This window comes from Hyperoodon ampullatus, assembly GCF_949752795.1.
Source record: "Hyperoodon ampullatus genome assembly, chromosome: 13".
NCBI lineage: Eukaryota > Metazoa > Chordata > Mammalia > Artiodactyla > Ziphiidae > Hyperoodon > Hyperoodon ampullatus.
The window spans coordinates 52,309,036-52,326,464 of record NC_136926.1 but is presented as its reverse complement, the minus strand read 5'-3'; the positions used below and the strand labels follow the sequence as shown (position 1 = coordinate 52,326,464).

General features: G+C 43.6%; 1 protein-coding gene across 7 annotated transcripts in view; it reads right to left on the bottom strand.

Moving 5' to 3' along the window:
- Nucleotides 1-17,429, bottom strand: part of FHOD3 (formin homology 2 domain containing 3) — a gene marked incomplete at its 5' end in the record, with an annotated part of 495,578 nt that overhangs the window by 65,786 nt on the left and 412,363 nt on the right. For all 7 annotated transcript variants that reach the window (XM_079717563.1, XM_079717564.1, XM_079717565.1 and 4 more), the window contains 2 exons: nucleotides 6,817-7,697; nucleotides 15,596-15,892. In XM_079717563.1, coding sequence (XP_079573689.1) covers nucleotides 6,817-7,697; nucleotides 15,596-15,892 — 1,178 coding nt within the window. The remainder of the gene's footprint in view (nucleotides 1-6,816; nucleotides 7,698-15,595; nucleotides 15,893-17,429) is intronic.

Below are 17,429 nucleotides of genomic sequence, written 5' to 3'. Positions count from 1 at the left end.
TAAATGTGAATGGATTAAATGCTCTAACCAAAAGACACAGGCTCGCTGAATGGATACAAAAACAAGACCCATATATGTGCTGTCTACAAGAGAACCACATCAGACCTAGGGACACATACAGACTGAAAGTGAGGGGATGGAAAAAGATATTCCATGCTAAGGGAAATCAAAAGAAAGCTGGAGTAGCAATACTCATATCAGATAAAATAGACTTTAAAATAAAGAATGTTACAAGAGACAAGGAAGGACACTACATAACGATCAAGGGATCAATTCAAGAGGAAGGTATAACAATTACATATGCACCCAACATAGGAGCACCTCAATACATAGGGAACTGCTAACAGCTCTAAAAGAAGAAATGGACAGTAAGACAATAATAGTGGGGGACTTTAACACCTCACCTACACCAATGGACAGATCATCCAAACAGAAAATTTATAAGTAAACACAAGCTTTAAATGACACAATAGACTAGATAGTTAATTGATATTTATAGGACATTCCATCCAAAAACAGCAGATTACACTTTCCTTTCAAGTGCAAATGGAACATTCTCCAGGATAGATCACATCTTGGGTCACAAATCAAGCCTCAGTAAATTTAAGAAAATTAAAATCATATCAAGCATCTTCTCTGTCCACAACGTTATGAGATTAGAAATCAATTATGGGGAAAAAATATTAAAAACACGAACACATGGAGGCTAAACAATACATTACTAAATAACAGAGATAACTGAAGAAATCAAAGAGAAAGTCAAAAAATACCTAGAGACAAATGACAGTGAAATCACGATGATCCAATACCTATGGGATGCAACAAAAGCAGTTCTAAGAGGGAAGTTTATAGCTATACAAGCCTACCTCGAGAAAGAATAAAAATCTCAAATAAACAATCTAACCTTACACCTAATGGAACTGGAGAAAGAAGAACAAACAAAACCTAAAGTTAGTAGAAAGAAAGAAACCATAAAGATCAGAGCAGAAACAAATGAAATAGAAACAAAGAAAACAATACCAAAGATCAATAAAACTAAAAGCTGGTGTTTTGAGAAGATAAACAAAATTGATAAGCCATTAGCCAGACTCATCAAGAAAAAGAGGGAGAGGATTCAAATCAATAAATTTAGAAATGAAAAAGCAGAGGGTACAACAGACACCTCAGAAATACAAAGCATCCTAAGAGACTAGTACAAGCAACTCTATGCCAATAAAATGGACAACCTGGAAGAAATGCACAAATTCTTAGAAAGGTATAACTTTCCCAGACTAAACCAGGAAGAAATAGAAAATATGAACAGACCAATCACAAGTAAAGAAATTGAAACTGTGATTAAAAATCTTCTAACAAACAAAAGCCCAGGACCAGATGGCTTCACAGATGAATTCTAAGAAACATTTAGAGAAGAGTTAACACCCATCCTTCTCAAACTCCTCCAAAATATTGCAGAGGAAGGAACACTCCAAAACTCATTCTATGAGGCCACCATCACCCTGATACCAAAACCAGACAAACATACTACAAAAAAAGAAAATTACAGACCAATATCGCTCATGAATATAGATGCAAAAATCCTCAACAAAATACTAGCAAACAGAATCTGACAACACATTAAAAGGATCATACTCCATGATCAAGTGGGATTTATCCCAGGGATGCAAGAATTCTTCAATATACGCAAATCAATCAATGTGATACACCATATTAACAAATTGAAGAATAAAAACCATATGATCATCTCAATAGATTCAGAAAAAGCTTTTGACAAAATTCAACACCCATTTATGATAAAAACTCTCCAGAAAGTGGGCATAGTGGGAAACTACCTCAACATAATAAAGGGCATATACAACAAACCCACAGCCAAGATCATTCTCAATGCTGAAAAACCGAAAGCATTTCCTTTAAGATCAGGAACAAGACAAGGATGTTGACTTTCGCCACTATTATTCAACATAGTTTTGGAAGTCCTAGCCATGGTAATCAGAGAACAAAAAGAAAAAAAATGAATACAAATTGGAAGAGAAGAAGTAAAACTGTCACTGTTTGCAGATGATATGATAGAGAATCCTAAGGATGCCACCAGAAAACTACTAGAGCTAATCAATGAATTTGGTAAAGTTGCAGGATACAAAATTAATGCACAGAAATCTCTTGAATTCCTATACACTAATGATGAAAAATCTGAAAGAGAAATTAAGGAAACACTCTCATTTACCACTGCAAGAAAAAGAATAAAATACCTAGGAATAAACCTACCTAGGGAGACAAAAGACCTGTACGCAGAAAACTATAAGACACTGATGAATGAAATTAAAGATGATACAAACAGATAGAGAGATATACCATGTTCTTGGATTGGAAGAATCAATATTGTGAAAATGATTATACTACCCAAAGCAATCTACAGAGTCAACGCAATCCCTATCAAATTACCAATGGCATTTTTTACAGAACTAGAACAAAAAAAATCTTAAAATTTGTGTGGAGACACAGAAGTTCCCAAGTAGCCAAAGCAGTCCTGAGGGAAAAAATGGAGCTGGAGGAATCAGACTCACTGACTTCAGACTATACTCCAAAGCTACAGTAATCAAGACAGTATGGTACTGGCACAAAAACAGAAATACAGATCAATGGAACAGGATAGAAAGCCCAGAGATAAACCCACGTACCTGTGCTCAACTAATCTATGACAAAGGAGTCAAGGACATACAATGGAGAAAAGACAGTCTCTTCAACAAGTGGTGCTGGGAAAACTGGACAGCTACATGTAAAAGAATGAAATTGGAACACTTCCTAACACCATACACAAAAATAAACTGAAAATGGATTAGAGACCTAAATGTAAGACTGGACACTATAAACCTCTTAGAGGAAAACATAGGCAGAACACTCTTTGACATAAATCACAGCAAGATCTTTTGTTGTTGTTGTTGTTGTTGTTGTATGTGGGCCTCTCACTGTTGTGGCTTCTCGCCTTGTGGAGCACAGGCTCCGGACGCGCAGGCTCAGTGGCCATGGCTCACGGGCCCAGCTGCTCTGCGGCATGTGGGATCTTCCTGCACCGGGGCACGAACCCACGTCCCCTGCATCAGCAGGTGGACTCTCAACCACTGTGCCACCAGGGAAGCCCGCAAGATCTTTTTTGACCCACCTCCTAGAGTAATGGAAATAAAAACAAAAATAAACAAATGAGACCTAATGAAATTTCAAAGCTTTTGCAAAGCAAAGGAAACTACAAACAAGACAAAAAGACCACCTTCAGAATGGGAGAAAATATTTGCAAACAAATCGACGGACAAAGGATTAATCTCCAAAATATATAAACAGCTCATGCAGCTCAATATTAAAAAACCAACCCAATCAAAAAGTGGGCAGAAGACCTAAATAGACATTTCTCCAAAGAAGACATACAGATGGCCAATAAGCACATGAAAAGCTGCTCAACATCACTAACTATTAGAGAAATGCAAATCAAGACTACAATGAGGTATCACCTCACACCAGTCAGAATGGGCATCATTATAAAATCTACAAACAACAAATGCTGGAGAGTGTGTGGACAAAAGGGAACCCTTTTGCTCTGTTGGTGGGAATGTAAATTGATAGAGCCACTCTGGAGAACAGTATGGAGCTTCCTTAAAAAACTAAAAATAGAATTACCATATGACCCAGCAATCCCACTACTGGGCATATACCCAGAGAAAACCATAATTCAAAAAGACACATGCACCCTAATGTTCATTGCAGCACTATTTACAATAGCCAGGTCATGGAAGCAACCTAAATGCCCACTGACAGACGAATGGATAAAGAAGATGTGGTACATATATATATAATGGAATATTACTCAGCCATGAAAAGGAACGAAATTGGGTCATTTGTAGATACATGGATGGATCTAGAGACTGCCATACAGAGTGAAGTATGTCAGAAAGAGGAAAACAAATATCTTATATTAACACATATATGTGGAACCTAGAATAATAGTGCAAATGAACTGGTTTGCAGGGCAGAAATTGAGACACAGATGTAGAGAACAAACGTACGGACACCAAGGGGGTAAAGGTGGTGGTGGTGGTGGGATGAATTGGGAGATTGGGATCGACATATATACATTAATATGTATAAAAGGGATAACTAATAATCTGCTATATAAAAATAAATAAAATTCAAAAAAAGCTATATATATATCTCCTGCTGTGAGATAAAAGTAGATCCAGTTCCAGAAACTATTTGGAAAGGAAATCAAAAAGCACATCTTTCTGTCCTTATCATTTCCATTAAGTGGTCACCCAGCCTTGGATCTGGCACATGAATCTTTAGAGGTAACTCGGTTGGTCATAACCATGCCCTGTAACTCTAGTCTGGTGTAAGTTTTCTGATGGAAACTACAACTGATTCCCTTTGCTCTGTGCTGCCTTGTGAAGTCTATTTTATTTGCGTTTAATGAAAAACTTCTCATGAGCCAGAATTCGGAAGTGGCTGTTTACAGCTGAGTTTTATGAAAATCACAGTCAAGGATTAGAAACAGAAGTAAAATTGGTTGTACCTATATGGATAACATACACATAACAGGTTCAACGCTCCAGTTTGCATTCTCACCTTTTGTAACATTTATCAATTAACCCCTACTCACATTTCCTAGCCTCCCAAGATGGTCTCCTGGGTCTCATTGTAGAACATTCTGGAATCAGTTTGGTAAATTTTTCAATATATTACTTTTCCTCTTATGCTCTCACTTTATAAAGACTAGGCGAACATTTGTCCTTAAGCTGGGAAATAAAGGATTTTAAGAGGTTGCCACCTACTTCAAGCAAGACTGGAACTTTGGGCTACTGAGTGGGCACCAACCAGGCTCTTACCACCAACCACAGTGGGATCAAGAGAAGGAGGCGGGGGAGGTGAACCCATTTTCTGTATTCTCAAGGAAGCTTTTAACTTTGCCATTTCCTTTGTAAAAATGAAGTCAGAAGTTCCTTCACTGCCAAACTGTTACTCTTTTATTCTTCCCACCCTGAGTCAAGAGCTAGCCTCCCCATCAGCAACCTCCGAGGCTGAGGTGCAACCAGGGAAAGCCCAGAGGGTGCAGACAGCCACGCGGGACGATGGAGACGGGCCAACCAGATCAGCGTGAAGGGAGTGAGGGCACATCCTGGGTAACTCCCGGCCACCACGTCTGCTGTTTCAACCCCGCCAGGCCAGTCTTCTCCCAGATGCCCGGTCTGACGGTAAGAATTGAAGGGGGCATGAGGGTGGCTCATGACCACACGTGACCAATCCTGGGAAGTCAGGACACAGAGACACCAAGAGCAGGTGCCCAATGTCACTTCCCTTGGTGTCATTTTCTAGAGAGGACAAGAGGGGGTCTACTTCCAGTTGGAGGAGAGGACTGATGGCACGATTTTCTGTATTGGATCCTAGCAGTTTGATTTGTAAACAGGAGAAAACTTTAATTTTGACTTGGGGGTGGGGTGGGGTAGGGCTGGAAATGGTTTAGATTCACATCCTTGCTGGGACTGGGCAGAAATCATTGCAAGGGTAAAAGCCAACTCAGGAAGAGCAGCAGGTAGATCCAGACCCCCAGGCACAGGTTTTAACAGGAAGTTGACTGCTTACAGCTCCCGCCCTAGCCTTTCAGCATCACACAGTGGTGAAAGGCGCTAACTCCATCACTCAGGTCCTTGTCTGAAGGACACTCCTATCCTGAGGATGCTGCACATACTATTTGATTCAAACTCAGTGCCCGACTGGCAGGTCAGGGAGCCCAACTCAGGCATCTTTATACTCACCCAGTACGATGCTCAATGAAGCAACCCATGCAGCTGGAATTAATTCATGATAATAAGTTCTTACATGTTTAAACTATACTTTACAAAGCGTTTTCTCTTAGCCCTAGTTCCTGAGAAGACAGTCTTAAACCTGTTTTAAAACTGTTATATACCCAGAATCACGAGTTTTTTTTAAAAAAAACCCAGTTCTTTAAGATATGTAAAGGAGACCCTATTAATGCAGTGAATTATGAGAAATAAAATCTGTGACAGTATCATGCAGCCTCTTCATCAGTGTTCATTAGCCATGACTTTACCTTTGATGTCCAGTAACTTCATGTACAGAGCTTTCCATTTATAAAAGTGGATAGAATATCTCTGTTAAAAATATCACAGCAGCAATGCCTACAGGTTCTCAAACATCTATGAAAAATAAGAAATCTAGATACATGTGTAATGTTTACAGGATGCTAACTACATGGTTATTTGGAAATATCTAGATAGTTGCAGCATGCTGACTCAGCCAGGGGATTATCTGAAGAAATGCCACGCAGATTACTGCCTTTGTGAAAGCATTGTGTGGTTACAGCTGAGGTTCAAACTACTACTATCAACCATAAACAACAAAGGTTAAGTGTGAATAAACACATCCCCGGGACGAAGTCAGTATGTTTGATTAATTAGCAAGCCTACTTTCCTCTAGAGAATGTCAACATCTGCTGTCGGGCCATACTAACATTCCCTGGGTAACCCTTTTGTTTCTTCCTCGAGGTTACTAGGTTCTTTGAAAGCTATTTCACCTGTTGGTGTTAGTAAGCTGCTGTCCACGTTAGCAATGAAGTGTCCCTTACGCATTTAGCTCACACCTAGCATGTGGCACTGAGAGTACTGTATTAAAGGTCAGATTTTTATACCAACTGCCTTTTTTAGCAAATAGCAAGAGCAACATGAAGGACATTTTATATACAACAAATCTCTCCATTCTACCCAACAGCTGAAAGTAACTCTGCAAATCAAGAGGCATGCTGGATGCTAGCGGTACCTTGGAGACGGCCAGTTCCTTCGATTTAGACTCAAACAGGTGCTCCAGCCTGGAAGTGTCCACCTTAATAGGTTCCAGTTTGGACCACAGGAATTCTCTGCAGCGGCCGTTGTTCTTACACGGCCACTCAAAAGGCCGCACTTCATTCCAGAACAGACGGATGGTCTTCTTTTTCTTGGTGAATGCTGGCTGACCCCTGGGTACCTGGGGCCACCCTAAGCCCTGAGGAGCACTGAATACTGGAGGAGGAGCCAATAAATTACCGGGGACTGGAGGGGGAGGCACGCCGTCCAGCAGGGGCGGAGGGGGAGGGGGCGGCAAACCGAGAAAGGTGGGCGGGGGTGGGGGAGGCAGCCCCGGGGCCTCCCTGTGACCCAGGTCCATGTCCAGGACGTCGATGTCGTCCTCCTCCCCCAGGTCAGTGAAATCCATGTCTTGGATTCTGAGCTCCCGTGGATTGGCCATGAGCTGGTCCCAGATGTAGTCAGATTCTGTCTTGGGCTGTGCCGACACCTTCTCCATGACCTTGTCATTGGGCTCGGCGTCTGGGGAGATGGACCCTCTCCCTAGGTCCCCGCTGTTGAATTTCTCAGCAAAGGCTTTCACGCTGCCCCGATTGTCCAGACAGCCAACGTCCACCCTCCTGACGCTCTCATCCTGGGCCAGAGAGTTGGCCTGCAAGGTGGATATCCGGCTAGCCAGGCTGGCTACGGCCTCCGCCCCCTGCGTGGTCCTCGTGGTCTCGCCCTCCCTTTTCTCCTCATCATCCGTGGGCTTTCTGTTATGGGCATACAGCATGTCCAGCATGAACCGTTTGCTGGTAAGGATGTCGCCACACTGCTCATTTACACCGGCATCCTGAACACCCGCAGACCACAAACCTGAAAAGTTCACAGGAAAACAAAAAATGAGAATGTGGCGTGGGCCTCAATACTATGAGAAAAGCAACTAGGCAACATGTGGACATTGCACACAGAGGGATTCAGGATGGCACAGAAATAAAGCAATTGGAGAGGAAGGTGGTCATGCCTGACAAGATGCTCTGGATCAGAAAGAGGTGCTACATCAAAGAGCCAATGACCCACTCTAGGACCCAAGACTCTTGTAGGTATGACACTGCTTGTGGCTCTGGCCTAGGCTCATGGGAAAAATTTTCCACACCTTTCCTGCCCACCCATGACAGCTGGTCAGGACCCACCCAGGATAACTAAGGGGCTTCTGCCCTAACTATACACAGGGAGGCAAGGAAATGCTCCCTCACCTGTGGCACATGTTGGAAAGGCTGTAGAGTTATCCCCCTTTCTGCCCCTACTCCACCTCTGCACCAGGGCAGCCGAAGTGTCTGGAGAAATGCACAGACCATGCCATTGGTCACACTTTAAGTTCATGGCCACCAGTCTTCAGGTGATGCTGCCTGGCGGTCCCATCCATGACCTCTCCTAGATGACTTTTCACACACCTCCACTCTCCTCTAGCATCCCCCACCCATCTCATCCTCTGCAAGCATGGCCTTGTTTCCTGTTTCAAAAACTTAACAGACAAAGTCAGAGATCTTCCAGGGCCTCCACTCTGCCTCCACCCACCCACCTGCACTTGATCCCTGACCATGGCCTCTGTCCTGTGACACTGATAAACCGTCCTCTTAGCGGGGGTCAACCACTCCACTCGTGCATTTGGAAACCACTCCAGCAATTCTCCATCCTGCATCTCCCATGCTCCCCCTACTAGGCCTTCCTACTGGCATATAAACATGGTATAATTTTACCCATTAAACAAAAACAGAAAACCTCACTTGATTCCACTAATCCCCCCACCTATAATCCAAATTTTCTCCTTTCTTTTAAAGGAAAGCTGCTTATAAGAGTTGTTTTGTTATCTCCAATTTCTTTCTTTATTCTCTCTTGAAGCCAGTCTAGTGAAGTTTTTGCTCCCTTTCAAAGATGCTCCTTTCCGGGTGACCGATGACCTTCCTGTTGCACAAGACGCAGCTGTCGCTCCCTCAACCTTGACTTATGTCCTTCACTTGGCCTCCCAGACATTGCACTCACTTGCTTTGCCTCCTTCTTTCTGGCTGCTCCTTCTCAGTCTCCTGGGTTGGTTCCACCTTGTCTTTAACATTTAAGTGTCCCTGGACCTCTTCTCTCCATCTACACTCACCTTCTTCGTCATCATCTCATTCAGTCTCAGGGCTTTAAATACCACCTTCTGCCCTCACTCCCATCCACTCACTGAAACTGCTTCTCCTGCAGTCATTTACTACCTCAGACACAGCTACTTCACCCATCTTGCTGCCAATTCCAAAAGCCTCAGAGTCATCCTTGACTTTTATCCTGTTCTTTCACCCCACACAGCAGGGCATCCTGTTAGCTAAATCTTCATGTTACATCCAGAATCCAACCACTTTTCTCATCACCACTCCTGCCATGACCCTGGTCCGAACCAGCATGGTTTCTTGACGCCGGTATTGCAGGGGAGCCCCTAGCTGGTCTCAGCTTCCACTCTTGTCCCTCTGCAGTCAGTTCTCAACACTACAGCCACGTGATGTGTTACAATGTCCGATCGTATCTCTCTGCTTAAAGTTTTCTAACAGTGCCACATTTCACTGAGACAAAAAGCCAAGGACCTGTCAATGTTCCCAAGCCATTTGTGATCCCACCTTAGTTTTCTTTCCTCTCCTACCACCACCCCTACCACTACCACCACCCCAGATATACACACATGAACCTCTTCAGCTACAGCAGGTCCTTGACATTCGTAGAACTCACCAGGCGTGAGGTGATCCAGCCTCAGGATCTTTGCCCCTCCTGGGACAAACCCAGGTAATCACACAATTTGCTTCTCAACTTCCTTTAGGTCTTTGCTCAAATAGTATCTTCCCAGTGAAATCTTCCCCGATCACTTTATTTAAAATTGTGCAAACCTCCCTCTCCCCCTCCAGTTTCATCCTTTCCTGCTTTATTTTCTACCCAAGCACTTCTTACTGTCTAATCTTCCACGTTTCCCTTTCTGATTTTACTGTTGCCTTTGCCCCATCACTGGAATGATTATCCTTACTTGTTAAGCTGTGTTCCTCCTTGATATGTAAACTCTACAAGAGCAGGGATTTGGGTTTGTTTTGTTCCCTGTTGTATCCCCAGCACCTAGGATGAATGAATGAATGAATGAATGGTCACCAATGTTATCCCTCTGAATTTGCTTCCTAAGGGCCAGCAGGGCTGTGCAGTGGGCATTTCAGGATGTGAGTTCCATCAGATATCTAGGGCCTGTGTGGATACTTGTTTGAGCAAGGGGCAGAAGACCTAGGCCGTGGACGTGAGCACCAGGAGCCTTCTTTCTACCAAAGAAGAGCCAGATCAAATGGGCTGGTGGGGGGACACTGGTCTCTCCCACATAGCTGTGCCTTCATTTTGAGGAGTATTTACTGGGGAAGCACAGAGGCCCCCTGGTGCTCCATTTTTTCCTGTGTAGCTTTGTCCTCTATGTTCTCCTCGACAGTGGCCTGAGCTCACCAAGCGACCAACACCAGAACAAGGAGCTCTTAAGCCCTCTTGTAGGTTGGTTTCACAAACAAAATACACTTAGGCGATAACCACCATCAAAGAGAGAAGAGGTGGCATTTGAGGACACGACGGAAAAACTTCTACAGCTGGTCAGACAGTCCTGTAAATAGGGAGACTGCTTTGATGCCAGGAGGCTGCGGCAGATAAAGTGGCTGAGTCTCTCTGAACAGACTGCCTCACTCTCTTCATTTATTGGGAAATGTTGGCAGTTTCTTATTTTGGCAACAGGGAAAAGAGCATAATCAGGTAACATTTTGAATGCTGGTTTTCTCGTTTACATTCTTCACTCATTTAGGTCTTTTTAAAATCATTATGTAGGGTGCTTCTTTGTCCCTAATAATTTCCTTTGCTCTGAAGTCTACTTTATCTGATATTAATATAGCCACTCCAGCTTTTCTTTGATTAATGTTGGCCTGATATCTCTTCCCAACTTTTAACTTTCCATCTGCCCATGTCATTACGTTTGAAATGAGTGTTGTATATGATAGCATGTAGTTGGGTTGTGTTTTTATACACTCAGCAAATCTCTGTCTTTTAATTGATATGTTAGGGCTTGAGTCTGCTGTTTTATTTGTTTTGTTTGATCTCTTTGTTTCAGTGTCTGTTTCTCCTTTCTTGGTCTTGGGTGGATTACTTGAACATTTTTGAGAATTTCAACATGATTCATTTAGAGTGTTTTTGAGTACATGGCTTCATGTAACTTTCTTAGTGGTTGCTCTAGGTATTACAATATATACACTAACTTATTTAGTCTATTGGTATTTACTACTTTGAAGTGTAGAAACCTTACTTCCATTTTGATCCCATTACCCTCCCACTTTTGTCTTAAGTACACAATTGTCTTAAGTACTTCCTCTACATATATTGAACACCATATATCAAATATAATTTTTGCTTCCACCATCAAATATGATTTAAGAAGCTCACGAGTAAAAAGAGAGCATTTTTTAATTTACCCCTATTTTTACCCATTCTGTTGTTCTTTTCTTTCTGGAGTCCCAAGCCTTCTTCTGTCATCATTTCCTTTCTGTTCGGAGAACTTCCTTTAGCCATTCTTCGAGGGTAGGTCTGCTAGTGTCAAATTCTCCTAGTTTTTCTTTAACTGAGAATGTCTTTACTTCCCCTGCATTGTTAAAGGCTACTTTTACTGTATATGTAATTCATGGTTGATAGTTCTAGTCTTTTAGCACTTGATAGATGCTGTGCCCCTTCCTGCTGGCCTCCATGTTTCAGATGAGAAACCTGCTATCCTTTGAATTGCTGTTCCTCTATAGGTACCACGTTATTTCTTTCTTTCCAAAAAATGTTTTTTTGGTTTTTAGTTTTCAGAAGTTTGTCATTTGTCTTGGTGCAGATTTCTTCGGATTTATCCTTGTTAGGATTTGCTCAGCTTCTTAAATCTGTAGATTTATACCTTTTGCCAAACTTGGGAAGTATACAGCCATTATTTCCTCAAATATCTTTCCACACTGCACTCTCTCTCCTCTTATTCTCAGACTCGGATGAAATGAATGTTAGTTTATTGATATAATCCCATGGGTCCCTGAGGCTCTGTTCATCCTTTTTAGTCTATTTTTTTCTCTGTTATTCAGATTTGGTAATTTCTACTGATCTGTTTTCAAGTACACTGATTATTTTCTTTGTTGTCTCCAATCAACTATAAAGCATGTCAAATATTTTATTTCAGTTACTGTATTTTCCAGTTCTATAATTTCCCTTGGGTTCTTTTTTAATATCTCCTATTTCTTTGCTAAGTTTTTTTTCATGTATTTCCTGAGCCCTGAGTGTTTGTAACTATCCACTGAAGCATTATTATGATGACTGCTTTAAAATTTTTGACAGATAATTCCAGCATCTGATTCATCTCAATGTTGGCACCTGTGGATGGTCTTTTCCCATTCAAGATGTGATTGCCCTACTTCTTGATATGATGAGTGATTTTCTATTGTATCCTGGATATTTCCGGTATCATCTGATAGACTCTGGATAATATTTAATCTTCTCTTTTAGCAGGTAGTCACCCTTTTGGGGTGTAGCCTACAGGGCTTGGTGCAGGTAGATGTTCAGCTCCCTGCTGGGTCCTACCGTCACCACCCAGGAAGAGGGCTGACTCACACTCCCTCACTGCAGATGGGTAGGGTGGAGTTTCAACACCCCCTTGACCCCACCAGCATCTTCCCAGTGGAGGTGGAGCACTAACTCACATTGGCTCATTGCCTCCAAGTGAGGTGAAGGCTCAGCTTCCCACCAGTCCCCACTGATTCTGGCTTGGGGAGAACAGAGTGCAGACTAGTACCACCTCCAACCACATCATTCTCCGCTGTGCTCCCATCAGCATCAGGGACAAGGAGGGTGGTGATGGGGACAGAGAATGTTATTAGTCCCCTCTCCACTCCTCATTAAGTCTAGTTCCTTCTGGGTGGGGGTGAAGGCTCAGATCCCCACAGGACCCCACAGACACTACCCTGTTGGAGGAATTGGGACCCACTTGCTTCTCCCCTTCAGGGGATAGACTGAGCTCCCCATTAAGCCAACACTACCCCAGCAGGGGAACTGTAGCACAACCTGCTTCTACTGGGCAGGGGATAGAAGACTGGCTCCCTTCTGAGTCCCGGTGACACCACAGGGTTGAGGAGGGGAGGGAACAGCAGAATTGTCACTCTTATTTCCATGGGGGTGCTGTATAGAAGGCCACTTCCTCTTCAGTCTCACTGAAACCACTGGGTTATGGGGAGAGGTGAGACAGTGGCAAATTTTCCATTAGACCTTATTTAGGATAGAGCACTTATTAACAGCAAGAAAGATTTTCTGTTCTGTTAGGCAATGCCTTTCCCAATCCTTTGGCTAAGGGAATCGGCTTTCCTTGAAGCTTCACTGCCATGTCGTTCAAGTTCAAAGCCTCCTAGGCAGTCTGCTTCCTTCTTTCCACCTTTCAGAGTCCTCCTATGATTGGTTGTTTTGTTACATCCAGGGTGCTGGTATTTTAGTTGTGAAATGGAGGACCTGGGAGCAATGGGGCATCTCCATCTTAGCCAGATTCATTCATTTAGTCATCAGTGGTTTTACGAGCCCCTACTATGTTCTGGGCACCCAGTTAGGAAGTAAGACCTCACAATGAATAAGACAGACATCCCCATCCTCACAAAGCTTACATTCAAATAGAGACAAAGTACAGTTATACAAGTAACTACAACAAAGTGTGATGAATGTTACAGTAAAGCCTCTTACTCTAATGCCAGGGAGTGGAACACATGAAAACCAAGAAAAATAAAACCACACATCTGCAATAAGTTGGGTCTCTTTCAAGCCCTACAAATTCATTCTCAAGTAATAGGTACAACTGTTAGAAATAAGACTGGGAATCACTTTGATTGCTTTTGTGATTTAATTGAGAAAATTCTGAAAAGCAAAAGCAATGGTGACAGAGCTTCTCTGTCTCCACAGCTGCTGATGTGCCCATGAGCAGTGGGATTTTTTAGGAACCAATAAGCTACAACAAATAAACATGGTCACATTTCTTAACAGCACCAGACTGAAGCAGAAAAGTCAATGCAAAGCTCCAATTCCTGGACACCACCAGCTTTTGGTAGAAAGTCAGTGGTTCTTCACTGGGAGCAGAGTCTCCATTTTTGGAAAGTTGTCCTTATTTGGAAGGATATTGGGCAATCTGATCCAAGAAAGCTCTGTTCCCCGGCTTATTTTTACGAATCCAACTTGTTTATATGTTTTAGGCCTGCTAAACCTAGTTATGATGAATAATACTTAAAGCTACTCATAATAGAATAAAACATGATTTAAGGCCAAATGATCAAGAAGACTTACCCGACACCCTGTACTGTGACCATAATTACATTAAATGTGAATAACAACAAGTAGAATTTGAGAGTGTAAGTGTAATCTGACTTTGAAAGAAATTTAGTATCAATATACGTAATCCTTTTAGCACATACATCTTCAACCAGACACAAGATTTTCAATCTGATAATTCCTAAGACATAAAGTATTTTAAGACCTCCTTTTTCACTATATAATGGTGACCAGTGATATGTAGAATAAAATCGAATCATATAACTGTGAAAACTCAAATATTAACTATTTAGACTAAGCCATTGATTGACAGGTCTCCTAGGAGACATTATGGCTTCATTCATTCATTCAATCTTTGTTCACTCATCCAGGCTTCAGGGACAATGTATTCTGAATCTGTGAACTAACATATCATGCCTGGGTCATGCCACTGATTGGCAGGCCCTTGCAGCTGCCATTTGGGCCTAAGATGTAAGTTCCTTGAGTCTGTGTCACTGTGCAGCCTTAATGAAGCCTGGCCCATAAGACATGCCTTCACTGGTGATGAGAGTCAGTTGAAAGAGGTGGCTTCCTGCCACCCTGACAGTGCACAGGTCATCGGTAGGAAAACCAACTCCATGGTGTCGCATATGAATCATAATTCAAATGATTAGTTGAATCGTTTACAATTTCTAGAACCCTCTGTGGCACCCTCCCCGAGTCCCTAGCGAGGACTAACATTCCATTTGATCCCTAAACATAAAGTCACCATTAAACAGGAGAAATTGAATGAATATCGGGGATGACACCAAAAAGGTATGATTCCATAAGAAAAAGCAGGTACTTAGTATCGAAGAAAAGAGTGGTCCTGAGCATATTGTAGAAAATTACCTAAATTACATACATTCCAGCTGAGCACATCAAATTGATCTCAGCATGCTGTGAACTGGCAGTTTTTCAAAGTACTCATATGATTCATTTTACCAAATCTGCTCTGGTCTGAAATGTTCAGTCATAGTGGCTTAACACACTTCCTTGCAAAAACTCTTTCAAGGGAGTAGACAACAACATGACATGTCTCTAAATTTAAATCAGAAAAAAGCCACACTTACTACTCACAATTAAACAGTTAGAAGGAAATGAGGAATTTCTCTTCTGGGGTTTGTTCCTCCGGAAAAGTCCCTTGTCGCCCTCATTATCAGGCCCTTTTCCTAGCTGTGGAGGTGACGGTGCAGCCTTGTGGCAGAGGGTTGGGGCCCTTCTGCAGGGCAGGAAGCTGCTGGCTGGCTGAGTGGGGCCACAACCCCCTCCAGACACTGGGGGACAGTCTGGGGAGCGAGCTGGGCCAGCCGGTCAGCTCAGAGGCCAGCAAACCAGGTCCCCTGCCCCGGGGTTCCCTGGGATGTGTTCACGGGGAAAGGGGGACTCCTTACCGGTCCCCCTGTCCCGAGAGAGCTTGTCCTCCTTGTCCTCCCTCTCCAACGTGCTGCTGGAGGACGAGACGCTGGAGGCCGAGCAGTTGTCCCGCTCGTTCACCGCCTCATTCTGCTGCTCCTTCTCGCTCAGGGAGGCTCGCTCTTCAGCCTCTGGCTCCAGGACCCGCTCCACCTCGCTCTCTGCTCCCGCGTGGGCAGGGGCTAGTTCCCGGCTGGCTTCATCGGCCACCCGTCCCACCTCTGCCTCTGCCTCTGCTTCTGCCTCTGGTTCGGGCTCAGGATCGCCGGTGCTCGCTGGGGGAGATAACAGTGGAGATTATGAGCAAGACAGGAATTTCTTGGAAGCGTCGAGTGAGGGTGAGATTGAACATGAGGCTGATTTCTCCGTGCTGTCTGAGGCAGGCAGAATTCTAAACTGGCCCCTGAGATTCCCGTCCCCTGGTTATTCAGTCAAACACAGACTGAGGCACTGCAGGGAAGGGGCCGTGCAGCTGGTGTTCACGTCTCAAGTCTCTTGACCTTAAGATACGGAGATTATCCAGGTAGGCCTGATCTAACCTGGTGAACCTTTTAAAAACAGAGTGTTTTCTGGTCAGCATCAGAAAAGGATGTCAGAGATTAGAAGCACAAGAAGTATTTGATGAAGTACTTCCCTGGTGGCACAGTGGTTAAGAATCTGCCTGCCAATGCAGGGGACACGGGTTCGATCCCTGGTCTGGGAAGATGCCACATGCCGTGGAGCAACTAAGCCCATGCACCACAACTACTGAGCCTGTGCTCTAGAGCCCACGAGCCACAACTACTGAGCCCGTGCGCCACAACTACTAAAGCCCGTGTGCCTAGAGCCCGTGATCCACAACAAGAGAAGCCACCACAAAGAGAAGCACGCTCACTGAAACAAAGAGTAGCCCCAACCTGCTGCAACTAGAGAAAGCTCGTGCACAGCAACGAAGACCCAATGCAGCCAAAAATAATTAAAATAAATAAATTTATTTTCAAAAAAAGTATTTGATGCATCAGTGCTGGTTTTAAAGATGTAGGGGGCCATGAGATGAGGAATGTGGTGGCCTCTAGAAGCTGAGAATGACTCCTGGCTGACTGCCAGCGAGGAACAGGGACCTCGGTCCTGCAAGCACAAGAAACTGAATTCTGCCAACAACCCGAATGAACCTGGAGGTGGACTCTTGCCAGGGCCTCCTGATAAGAGCCCAGCCAGCCACAACCTTGACTGTGGCCTTGTGATACCCCCGGCTGAGAACCCAGTTAGCCATGCTGGGCTTCCGACCTATGGAAACTGTGAGATAATATAAATGGATGCTGTTTTGAACAGCTATGTTTGTGGTAACTTGTTACACAGCAATAGCAAACTAATACATGATCCTTTTGCCTCTTCAGGGGAAGAGGAAAAAAGCCCATGGTGAATCAAGCTTATTGATAAGCAAACAGCAGCCTGATGTTCTATCAGTGGCTAAACCAGTGAGGTCCATCACCCTTTGCTTGAATTATGTTTGCTCATAATGTGAAGTTATTCCATACACTTGAAAGTTACTTAGAAGAATCACTCACGGGCACAGAACTCTTTGTAAACCTGTCAAGGCTGGAGATTTGCTGCTTAGGCTCCATGGGTGTCCCCTAGGAAGCAGGGAAATGGCACAGTCTGCTGTATGCATGTTTTTGCTGAGCAACCCTCTAAGGTGTGAGCTGTGAATGGGTAGCAAAATGATTGGGAATTAAAAAAAAAATGTCATCTGTGATGGCCAGAGGAGGACGAGTCACTCGTGAGGGTCTGACCCTCATGGCTTGGCAGAGCCACATTGCTGGAATCCCGGCA